The sequence below is a fragment of the Onthophagus taurus genome, chromosome 7, assembly GCF_036711975.1.
Source record: "Onthophagus taurus isolate NC chromosome 7, IU_Otau_3.0, whole genome shotgun sequence".
NCBI classification, from domain to species: Eukaryota; Metazoa; Arthropoda; class Insecta; order Coleoptera; family Scarabaeidae; genus Onthophagus; species Onthophagus taurus.
The window spans coordinates 26,639,709-26,652,509 of record NC_091972.1 but is presented as its reverse complement, the minus strand read 5'-3'; the positions used below and the strand labels follow the sequence as shown (position 1 = coordinate 26,652,509).

At 34.5% G+C, this 12,801-nt stretch overlaps 1 protein-coding gene and 1 long non-coding RNA gene across 6 annotated transcripts; one reads left to right on the top strand and one right to left on the bottom strand.

Moving 5' to 3' along the window:
• Positions 1 to 1,550: 1,550 nt before the first annotated feature.
• On the bottom strand, positions 1,551 to 8,847 carry LOC139430745 (uncharacterized). Of its 5 annotated transcripts, none has more exons than XM_071197992.1 (5): positions 8,107 to 8,847; positions 7,660 to 8,042; positions 6,255 to 7,602; positions 5,992 to 6,203; positions 1,551 to 5,936 (listed from the first exon to the last, which is right to left on the bottom strand). In XM_071197992.1, the coding sequence occupies exon 5, from the start codon at positions 5,147 to 5,149 to the stop codon at positions 3,890 to 3,892; it is 1,260 nt and encodes a 419-aa protein (XP_071054093.1). In that variant the 5' UTR covers positions 5,150 to 5,936; positions 5,992 to 6,203; positions 6,255 to 7,602; positions 7,660 to 8,042; positions 8,107 to 8,847; the 3' UTR covers positions 1,551 to 3,889. The 5 variants fall into 5 exon arrangements, with proteins under 5 accessions (XP_071054093.1, XP_071054092.1, XP_071054094.1 ...); XM_071197991.1 differs by having other exon boundaries at positions 5,992 to 6,827; positions 7,114 to 7,602; XM_071197993.1 differs by having other exon boundaries at positions 5,992 to 6,827; positions 7,312 to 7,602.
• Positions 8,848 to 9,192: 345 nt separating this feature from the next.
• On the top strand, positions 9,193 to 9,656 carry LOC139430746 (uncharacterized). Its single transcript, XR_011641128.1, has 2 exons — positions 9,193 to 9,322; positions 9,379 to 9,656. It is a non-coding gene; the product is annotated as an uncharacterized lncRNA (long non-coding RNA).
• Positions 9,657 to 12,801: the final 3,145 nt, after the last annotated feature.

Genomic DNA, 12,801 nt, shown 5'->3' with positions numbered 1-12,801 from the left:
TTTCCTTATTGAGTTAAAACAGATTTTAACTCTTGAATCAAATACATCTACTATTTTGGGATAACAGAAAACTCTTTTGCTTAAAATCTATTGACGTTTTTCTTTGTGGTAAAATGGAAAAACATTTGGCCCAACAACTTATTTCTCTGGGTGTACTATGAATTTTCTAATATAGATGAGTTCATTCGACCGGAAGATGCGAAAGAATATTCGATAGTCGTATTTGACGATGTTTCCTGTACAGGTCAAAATGTCATTAAGGAATTTTTTTTCGTATGGTCGACATAAAAACAGATTGCTTTCTAATTTGTTAAGTTATAGTGCAATTCCAAAACAATTAGTTCGCGATAATTGTAACTTTTTAGTGTTATTTAAACAAGACTTAACAAATTTAAAACACGTGTTTGAAGATCACATAATGAGCGATATGGAGTTTCATCGGCTAAAGGAAATTAGCGACGCTTGTTGGGAGAATAGACACGGCATCCTAGTTATTGATTTAGATTGTAGTGTATCTAAGGGACGTTACCGTAAGGGTTTTGATAAATTCATTGAAGTTTAAAACTAACGACATCAGCTGTACAGTTCTTAGTAACTTCACATACACCATACAATGAACAAGACGATAGCTGCAGAACTTATCGCAGCACGAGAAGTTGTGAGAGACAAAATTCGTTCTTTAAAAGAGGACTTAGAGGAGTCAAGGATTCGGTCGGAAACCGCATATGCACCCATCGCGAGACCGTTACAGGATATTGTCGCAAAACTTGACACTGCGCCTTTACTATCCATTCCAAAACGAAGTTTATCTCCAAAAGAAGAAAAATTGATATCTAAGATACAACGTTACTCGCCGGATATTTCTGACGTACCAGCTAAAACCGAGACCGAATATTTTATTCGAAAACCGAAAGTTCCATTAAAAGAACAGCGACGAAAATTTGCTACATCGACTCCTGAAAAAAGGTTGGTATCTTCTCCCACGTCTTCTCCTCTTGGTCCATTAGCTCATGCAGAAGAAGAAGTATATGAAGTTCCATCGGGCGAAGAAGAAGAACTCCTCGATTCTAGCGAGGATACCGGAACTCTTATTTTGGACGCACATAATCGAATAGAACGACTTAAAGATGAAATAGAAGAAAGATTGGAGTCTCCAGAGGTACAAGCCGCTTTGAGTCAGTTTCATCCTTTGCCCAGAACGTATATTGTTGGTTTAACAACTGATTTAAAAGATGATTATGATCGTTTATACGGTGTTCGCGAAACTCTCGAAGGTTTCTACATTGGAGTCAGTCCTGTTCACTTTGAGGATCAGGATATTCACGTTGGAAACTTCAAATATACGGGAACCGTTGGTTTATATGATTTACTATTTAAAAACGAACCGGGCAAATTTACAATTCAGGACATGCGCAACTACAAAGATATCTTACTACGTTCAAATGCTCCGTACATTAATTACATTCCAGAGGCAGGTATGACTACTGAGGACGACAGTGAGAAATTTCAGAATATTATCAAGCCTATCGTTGAAGGTAACAAACCCAAGGTGCATTGGGCTAAATACTGGCCGAATCCGAAGAAAAAAGTCGGTGGTGTATTACAAAAACAAGTCGTCCCTGGGGCTCTTATCGAATACGAGTACTGGGACGATCCCAACGAACTTGTCGATAGACTGCGTTTGTTGATGGCCTCGCAAACGGCAGGTCATTCTGCACATGTCAATGAAATATCATCGATAATATCGGAGCTAACAGAGGCCGAGATTATACGTTAAAATATTATCATAAATCTAAAAAACGACTCTCACATCTTTTGTTTTAAACCACCGACGTTTATGAACTAGAGAAGATGAGTTTAAGCAAGTTCGGAAAACATTCGTCTAGTATGACGATCGATAAGTTTGGTAAACACGTACACGGACACAACATTGCTGCTCATTTTAATAAACGTGAAAACGTACAACGATATTTCAAACAACCAACAATACTTACGTTTAGCGGAGATGGAACTACGGATACAACGGATAATTATTACATTATTCAAAATTTAGGTTACGTAAGTAAATATATAAACTTTTTCTATATTGGTGAAATAGTGCATCACCGATTTGAAGGAGACGTTGAAATGATTATTAACGGGAGTATCTTCGATCCAAATAAAAAGTTAAATGTTCTCTCCTTTGAAGATAAAATAGTTTGCAAACCCACAACGAAGACCACTTTACTCAAGAAACCATTTATGGTAGAACTGCTCATTGAAATATCCAGAAAATAAGCGATATTAAAAGATCCGTAGTAAACGAGTTGCACGCGTCCGTGAGGAAAAATTATAAACGCAGATGTGTTATTATTAAAGGTTTAACGGACTTATTTTAAGCTGATTTAGTGGAGATGATACCTTATTCAAAAGCAAATGGTAATTTTAAGTATATTCTAACAGTTATTAATGCTTTCTCAAAGTATGGATGGTCTGTACCACTAAAAAACAAAACTGGCAAAGAAGTTACGCGAGCTATGGAAACAATTCTATCGGAAAAGCGGAAAAACATACCGAAGAATCTGCAAACGGACAACGGAAAAGAATTTTACAATGAGGATTTTAAGAAGCTCATGTCACGATATTACATCAATCACTACAGTTCATTTTCCAATTTAAAGAGTTCTATTGTTGAACGGTTTAATAGAACAATAATAGAAAAAATGTGGAAAGAATTTAGTATGCAAGGTAACTATCGTTGGTTGGAATTGCTTCCCAAATTAATTCTGGATTATAACAACCAAGTACATAGGACGATAGGAATGAAACCTAGCGAGGTAAATAACAGAAACGCACCGACACTGTTAAAAACTGTTTATAATTACATCAAAATTGCTGATCCTTATACTAAAAAATTTAATATCGGTGATCACGTCAGAGTGAGCAAGCATCGACACGCCTTCACCAAAAACTATACTCCCAATTGGTCTAACGAAGTGTTTACAATACATTCTGTTCGTAATACTTTCCCAACAACATATCTGCTCAAAGATGCATCCAATGAAAAAATTATGGGTGGTTTTTATCGAGAAGAATTACAAAAAGTTAAATATCCTGACGTCTACTTGGTGGAAAAAGTGCTACGGCGAAAAGGAAATCAAGTGTTTGTGAAATGGTTACGACTATAAAGTATAAAGTATATACATATAAAGACCTATATAAAAGTTCACAAGAGTTTATTAACAATCGAACAATACAAATACATTATTATTATTATTATTCTTTTGCAATTTTTTTTCTAAAATTAAATTCATTTATTCGCATTCAATCTTTTTATCAACCAATGACCCCACGCCAAAGTATTACATCCGTTCGGTAATATGTATCGTTTATCATCGCACGATGAAAGAGCAATTTCATTCTTTAATTCGGTATACATAGTATGAAATTCGGTCTTAAAAATGTACATTTTTTTATGAATCGATCCGCCACATTCAACCACACGTTTATAATCGGTCACGCTTAAATGTTTATCTATAACATATTTCTTTACTCCTTTAGCCTTTTTTACATTATCATTCAACAAGGTGATGCAGTACGCTTTAGCTCCTGTTCCAACAAATGACGTTATGCACCTGTTTGGATATTCATCTTTCATTCTTCCCAACACAGATCGACCGCGAGGAATATTGTGTATATTCTCTAACGGATAATTGGACGTATCAAAAAATTCAATATTTTCTTTTATATCCTCATATACATTGGGAGTAGTAATTTCTAGGATGAGGGAGTCAGTATCGGTGTATAAAAGTGTTGTGTTATTTCCATATTTAACTTTTAAGTAATCATAGAAGAAGCTGTACATTACGGTTTTCGAAAGCTCTAATATACTGAAACCCACATACAGCGGTTAGCAATAACGAACTTCCGCGACGTTCAATTGAACGGCTATCGAATTATCGCAAAATATTTTTGAAGATTTAAAATTTGGTTTAGCTATTAGGGCTTCCACACCCGGTTTCTTATGACGACATTCCCAGTGGGTAACTAGTCTTATATCCACTCGCTTTTCGACATTTTCCATTGTCTTACCGTATACGATGTTATTCATTGCTTTGTAATGATTTTTTTCAAATTCATTCTTAGCTTTCGCACGTTTATCGGAATTGAAATCGATGTAGCTCCGCATCCAGTTGGATTGTTTAAATTCTAATACTCTGTAAATCTTCGTTAGTTTCAATCCGAACTTGAGACACTGCTTTAGATTCACGTAATGAATGATGTATTTTGTTTTATTTTCCAAATTTGCTATTAACTTTGCATTTTTTGAACCTGGGGGTACAATCCGTTCTGGACAAAATGGTAAATCGTTGTGTTCATCATGTATTGCTTCCGGATACTCTAAATCTACCTCGAACACGTAACCCTTTTCGGAATCGTCTTCCGTATTGTAAATATCTAACTTTTGAATCTCCTCATCTGATAGCCATCGAAATCCTCCCGTCTGTAATTTTCGTCTCATTGCGTGTCCATACAAATTCGTAGCGTCGAGATACAAAATATAAGATGGGTCTTTGGTTTCATCAAATTCCATCATTAATTTATTGTTAGCCTTCGCACTGCGTTTAGTGCACATACTTAATCCACCGCGAATACCATTTTTAAAGAAGTGTAACATGTCTATGTCCGTTAATAGAACTAATTTTACCCCTCTCATTCGTAATAACGCATCCCAACCGAAGCCCGGCGCTGTGAAGTAATGACATGGATCCAAAGAGTAGTACTTCATCGAGATGGTTCGGAAATTCTCAAACACGTCCGCCAAAAGTAAAACGTCAGACGTTAAATAAATATCGCTATATTCGCCTAAAGTGCGACAGTTACATAAGTTCCACACCGTTTGTGCACGACAATAATTTTCTTCGGTTATACTATCGTCGCATAATTGATTGTAAAAACTATTTCGATCTGGTAGAGCGGTAAGATTCAGCTTTTCGAATGAATCTACAACGGAATACGGAAAAACTCCTTTCTGTCGTATATGTCGAAACTGTTCTTCGGTCCTGAAATATTTTCTGATTTGAACGCATTGGTTGTCTTCCAAAAATGAACCCAACTTCTCTAGCGATAAAGCCATAAACCTAAATGAATCCACAAATTTCAATTTCATATGAACCCGCCTTAGCTTTCCCTTGCTGTCAATGTTTTCACGATAATTTTTTTCGAAAATGATATGTACTTTTCTTTATTCTGTGCTATAACATCCACGTCTTCTTCTTTTAATGCCATATCTTTCACAAACATATGACAATCGTAGTTCGAAAGATTGTGAAAAAATATAGTTATGAACTTTGGTAATTGATAATTGATGTTACATACAGCATGTGCGGGTCCTCTATACAACCCAATTAGGTGATCATGATCTCATACTTTATTACCTTCTTTTATTTTGTGCGAACAAATGTGACAGATATCCTACATCTCATGTATTAATCTATCTATAGGTGGTAATGGGAGCAATTCTTTTGATTGGCTTAAATAATTTTTGTATATATTCAGAACAACGCTAGGCGGAGTTTTTGATTGCAAAAACTGTTGACAATACGGTAGGATTAGTGGGTGCGGCGATCAGACACAAAAAGTAACTAACTTATTACTTGCAATATTTCGACACTTTATTGTTTCTTCTACACGCAATTACTAGAAAAAACCACTAATGTTTCAAACACGAACCTTATGCATTTGCATATTATATAAAATGTTCTTATGACGAATCATTGTCGAAGTTTGAAATATATCGCGGACGTAATGCTGCTCAAATTTTCATGAGCAAGTTGGAACATGACGTTCTGAATATAATACGGTAGGATTAGTGGGTGCGGGGATCAGACACAAAAAGTAACTAACTTATTACTTGCAATATTTCGAAACTTTATTGTTTCTTCTACAGGCAATTACTAGAAAAAACCACCGAAGTTACTACATGAAAAAACAACTTTTAAATTTACTTACATCATAGTTAAATTAAATCGGGGTAGTTGAAGTTCATCAAAACAATTCTCGACTACTCATTAAGACCAAAAAACTGTTAACTACATAAAAGGCTTTCAACTTCCATCAGACTATGTCATTATTTCTCTTGATGTGGTGAGCTTGTTCACTAATATACCCTTAGATTTAATTCTCAACATTGTTAAAGATAAATGGGATTTGATTAAGGATAACTGTAAGTTTTCCTCTGAAACCTTTTAAAGTTTGTTTTTGAGAACACCTACTTTTCATTTAATGATCAAGTTTATTTGCAGAAGTTTGGTACACCTATGGGTTCACCTATAAGTCCTATTTTAGCTCTTATAGTTATGGACTTTGTTCTTGATGGTGTTATTCCTCAGTTAGAGTTTGAATTACCATTCATTAAAAAATTTGTTGATGATATTATCACTAGTGTTCCCACATTTTGACGGTCTTTAATTCGTTTAATAGTAACATTCAATTCACTGTTGAGACGGAAAAGGATAATTTTGTCCCGTTCCTTGATTGTAAGGTTATTCGTGAGAACGCCTCTATAGTCATTGACTGGTACACCAAGCCTACATATTCGGGTCGCTACATTAACTTTTATTCAAGTCATTCGTTTAATCATAAGATCAACACTCTGGTGGGAATGAAAAACAGAATTCTGAAAATTTGCAACACTAGATTTCAAACTGAAGCTCTTGCTAAACTTAAGAAAGTTTTTATCAATAATGGTTTTCCTTTGAGGATTATCAATAAGGTTCTGTTTTCCAGTTCCACCCTGAGTGATGTTGGTGGGACTCCTAGTATTTTTGATGCTGTTTCGGTGCAACCTACAAAGTATAGTAATTTTTGATGGTCAAATTGATTGTAACAAATAGTATATAAATATAATATATAAAGATTGCAAAACAGCATAAAAAGATATTATTTACAACTACAAGAGCTATAAATTTGAAATAGTAAAGTTTCTGGATTTTCCAATTAGCTAATTTGTTCCATGGTATATTTGATTGGGCCATGGCGTTGCATAAATCGAAAAAAAAAACTCATTTCCAGCGATTTGTTGTGATGATTCAGGTATTGCATCAGAAATAAAACTTTGGTTTAATTTGCTACCTGATCTTTTTTCCGATTCTTGGTGGAGAGTTGTCGATAAATGCTGATCAATTTGATATCTTTGACTATTTCATTCATTTCGTTAACAGCCAATAGGAATTCGGGGTTTTCCGTCAATTGCGAGTATTTCAGCGGTTATTTGGCCGTAACCATGGAGAACGATAATACGAACCTTTGTATTATCGCTGTAATACGAACCTTTGTATTATCGCTTGTTTGACATTTCATTAATTTCGAGACATCCATGCGTGTTTCCATAACAATCAATGTAATTTATTAAAAAAATATCAGAATCCTAAAAATATGTATATTTTTTATTCGTGAAATAGTCTAGCCATATACAACACGACAATCGAAAATACTCGAATCTCGACATATTGCCTTAAAAAACACCACTCGACCTTCGGTCTCGTGGTGTTTCAGGCAATACGTCTCGTATTATCGAGTATTTTCGATCGTCTTGTTGTATAATATATGATTACACGCCACCTTAAAAATCAACGAGTTCTAGAAAAAAGCTTTCAAAAAACTTTAATTTATACGTACTTGTTTGGAACAGGCGTTGCAAAAAACAACTTTCCCGTCAGCCACTAGCTGGTTAGATATTAATATCCACATTTCAAGCAATTCGGCCTTAGAAAAACCTACTTTCGGCATTATGATTTGTTGCTTCTTTAACACACCAACTTAACGTATAAATCACTTGAATACTTGTATGGCTTGAAATGATTTAGAGGTTATGTTAGGAAAATCGGATGAGAACCACACAATCAAAGCCCATGCAAAACATGCATCATCCGCGTTTTGTATATTTATCATAGCATGCTTTGCTTTTATTTGCGACGGTAAATCGGTGTAATTAGATGCTTTTATAGGATTATATTTGTTTAAATTTAACTCCATACAGAGGATTTGCATTAAAGTCCATCCTAAATAAAAGATTGAAACATTTATTTTTTAATGCATAAGTATGTTATGTCTCATTACGCTTACCTGAATCTCGTTCCTGGAATTCTGTCATTTTTGATGAAATTTCATCAATAAATTCCTTATATATTTTATACAGATCCGACGCTAATGATACTACCTTATTTTTCGTATTGAATGATTTTGTTTCAGAGTCTTCCTTTGATTGTAAAAAATACAAACCAAAACATTCCATATTTAATTTTACATTTCGGTGAATATCGATTGCGCTTTGTATCAGATTTAGTATTTTGTCTCGAATTCTATGTGAAAATTCATCCAAATCCACAAAAAAACCTTCTTCACTTTTTCGATAACTGACGATTTTATCGCCGAATGCTCCAGCTATTCTCTCCACTCCGTCATCGATTATAACAAAAGCGTTACGCTTATGTGCGTTGCTTCGTAAATGTGCAGAGTAACATTGTCTATTTACATAATCATCGCAAGCCTCACATTTTACTGCTTTTGGAATTTGCGGTGCGTCAAGCTTGATTCTCTTGCCAATACAAGATAATCGTTGATGCCTTTTTAAATTGTCAACTCGAGTAAAACTTTTTCCACAATCCTCACACACGACCATTTTACAATTTAATGTTGTACACTTCTACTTGTTATGAAAGAACTACGTCAATACCACATTTCGCAGGCGTTTATAAACCCTCACCGCTCCTGAAACTTATTGGGAGGAGAATGATGCATCGAGTGCGTTTGTATAGATGTATATTTTTAAACTCCGTATACCTCGAACGTATCCCCCAAAAAATTTGCCGATTTAAGAACCTCCTCGCATATTTTAAAGCCCCGTATACCTTTACATAATAAAATAAAAAAAATATACCTTTTTGTGTATAATAAGTTAAAAGATATATCGAAGACATGTTCTAACAGTTCATTGAGAAACGTCGAAGGATAAACATAGTCATTGTTTTCATCTAGGTAAACAGGTTACATATAAAGGTAAATTTTTAATAACTTTCTCAAAATAACATGACCTAAATAAATAAAGATAAATTTTTAATAATTTCGTCAAAATAACATGACCTTCTCAAGTTAATTGACCTCCTCCTCTCCTCATCGAATCTCCTCCGACCCCTAAAAGAATCGCCGATTCAAGAACCTCCTCTCCTCATCGAACCTCCTCTGACCCCCAAAAAATTTGCCGATTCAAGAACCTCCTCCTAGAACGCAGGTTCGAGGAGGAGGTTCTAGAATCGGCGAATCTATACTACTTATATGTAGGGTAAGTAAGTTTAAATGAATCAGATGTGTATTTAATCATATTTTGATCATTTTAAGTAAAGGCAGAGGGATCTACAAGAAAAATAATATGGCTCGGTCAAACACTGACATTAAAAAATCCTTAACAGGTCAAACACTGGTGCGTTTACCCTACTACAATTTAGGTTAACGTCTATTAAATGGGTGGTACCACAACAACTCATTTATAGTAAAGTTAAATTATACCTTTATTTTACTGACCCACTTCTTATACTAACCGTTCAGTTTGTTATCCACTAATAATTATTAATTAAGCAAATAAATTTAGTTTAATTTAATAATACTATAATAATTAATATATTGTTTTATTTCGCTTCAAACATAAACGATTTAATAAAAATAAAACACGAAAGACGTACGTTAGCTCAGCTCGATCTTATTTTTTCTTTTACATATGGTCTCTTTACATTATTATCTTATAGCCGAAGTTTTTAAATTTTTATTTTTGTAAAAATTCGTATAATATACTTATTACCAAAATAGAAAAAAGATAAAATCATAAAATTTTCTAAATTATCGTAGGAGATAGATTCATTACAAACAAAGTTTAAAATTTATTAAAGGGTGAACCAATATATTTGTTTAATTGAGACGAAAAAATAACACTATGAAGCCCAGGTTTTATCGGTAACAGCCTACTGTACTCAAACTAGTATTACATATAGGCATAGGTTAAGTATAGTATACCTTATATAATATTGTATAACGGTTGGAACAGAGGAACGTTTCAAACTCCCCTGGTCAGCCCCAGGGGAGGTTAAACGAATTTCGTAAGGTTATGCACAACACCGTATAGTGGTATCTGGGGATTGGAATGTCGATTTTATTTCTGACAATTCTGGAAAACGAGCAATATGTACTGATATGCTTTCGGTTGATTTAAGTTATGTTTTCACAGAACCCACTAGAATTACGGAATTAACAAGTAGATGTATTGATCAATTTTTTATTAATTCTCTCATAACGGATTATAATACTGAAACAACTCAACCGCATCTATCAGACCATTTGGCCCAAATATTCACTCTGCTGGATGTATCTGAAACTAAGAAAAAACAATATATTACTATAAGAAAAATTAATGCAGCTAATATTTACAAATTCCGACAACTCTTGGAGGATGTACATTGGTGTGAAATGGCATTGCTGCTTCCACACCAGCAATACTCGTTTTTTCATGACCACTTTATGGAATGTTTTATCTCGGCTTTTCCTGAAAAAACAGTAATAAAATCGCATGGGGGTACTACTTTCTTACGATTATCTCCACAACTTGAAGAAATTAAGAAACGTTTGGATGTGTTATATACTATCAATAGAGTAACGAAGAACGCTCAAGTGAATGATCTTTACAATAATACTAGAAGAGAATATAATTCGACGGTCATGACTGAAAAACAAAAACATATTCTCGAAATCATCAATACTGCGACCAATAAACAAAAGGCTATATGACAGCTGATAAACAAGGAGCTAAAAGGAAAGAAAGAAAATAACAGTAATTACTTTTCCAGTTTGGATGCTCAGAATTTCAATAGTTATTTCTCCAGCATCGCAGTAACGTAAGTACAGTAAGTACAGTCGAAACTATCCCTGGTCCTAATCTAAATCATAGTGTATTTGTCTTCAGAATGTTGAACGGGAGTCGACAGTCCTCCTTCTTCTTAAAGCCTACTACTGAACATGAGATTCTCCAGACGGTCCTTTCCCTACAGAATAAAAAAAACCCTGACATATACAACGTCTCAACCTACCTTGTTAAAAATGCTATTGACGTGTTAGCTATACTCTTTATACTAATAAGTAGTACTATGTGGTAAATTGTTGCTTTACAAACGGCATATTTCCTGATGAACTTAAAATGGCCAAAGTGGTCAAGTGGTCTGTTTTCAAATCAGATAGTCCAGATGATTATAAAAACTATAGACCTATTTCTATACTTCCTGTTTTTTCAAAAATCTTAGAATCTCTATTAAAAAGCAGATTTATTAAGTATATGGAAACTAACAAATTATTTAATGAAGCTCAGCACGGTTACCGGGGACAAAAGTCTACCACTTCAGTTCTAACTAGCTTGGTTGATGCTGTAGCACGTGCGTTTGACGAGAAGAAGGATGTTCAATTATTGTGTTGTGACTTGTCAAAGGCCTTTGATTGCGTCCAACATGAAGTTCTGTTGGATAAAGTGAAACATTATGGTATAAGAATTCTACCAAATCAAATGATTCGTAGTTATCTTAACAATAGAGTGCAGTGTGTAGAGTGGAAAGGTCGAGCTTCGGATGTTGCTAATATTATATCTGGTGTCCCACAAGGATCAATTCTGGGCCCAATGCTCTTTATTATTTACATAAATGATCTTACTATTAACATCTCAGGTGATGACATTTATTTATATGCTGACGATACATCTTTTGTGCTAACGTCGAAAGATAGAGTTGAACTTGAAAACAAGTCAGAAGTTGTTATAGCCGAAGCTGCGGAATGGTTTGGGACCAACAGGTTGAAACTTAATGTGGAAAAGACGCAAAAACTACTATTAACAACTAAAATTGCTGGACGGGAGCAAGAACCTATTAAATTCATGGGGATATATGTTATGTCAAACCTAAGCTGGAAGTTTCATGTTGAATGTCTTCAAAGATGCCTGGCTGTAGCAATATTTACGGTCAGGCGCATACGGGCTATAGCTGGTTATGAGGCTGCTAGAGCAACCTACTTTGCCAACTTTCATAGTAGGGCGTCGTACGGAATACTGATTTGGGGGAATTCTCAGGCGGCCAAAGATATTTTTATTTAACAAAAGAAAGCATTACGGGTCTTAGCAGGTGAAAAGAGTACTGCTAGTTGCAAACCACTTTTTCAACAACATAGGATACTTACCTTATCCTCTTTATCCTAAGGAGTCTTTTTTACGTACATTCCTCTAAAACCTCATTTCCAAAAAGTTCTGATGTTCATATCTATGAAACCCGTTATAAATCACATTATCAGATTCCCTACCATCGCATTAATATCTCACAAACCAGCATTAATCACCTAGCCGTGAAATTATATAATAAATGCCCTTTGCCAATAAAAAATATGACTAATTGTCGCTTCGAAAAAGTTGTGCGGCGTATCCTGATGGCTGGCGATTTCTATGATGTGGAGGAGTTTCTTCAACTACCACTTTCGGAGATGGATGTTTTGTAAACTATATAATTTTTTTTCTCTCTATATACATTGCTTTGTTTTGTATGTATTTATATTTTTTCTCTTGACGGTGCTTTATCTGTTTTATATTTTCTTTTATTACATGTAAAACATTTGTAAGCTGAATAAATGTTATTATTATTATTAACAGTTGTAACAGGTATCAAACAGGTTGGAATTGTTACAACTGTGTGGAACATTAGTTACCTGTTCCACAAAAATATTAATTTATAACATCTCTATTCC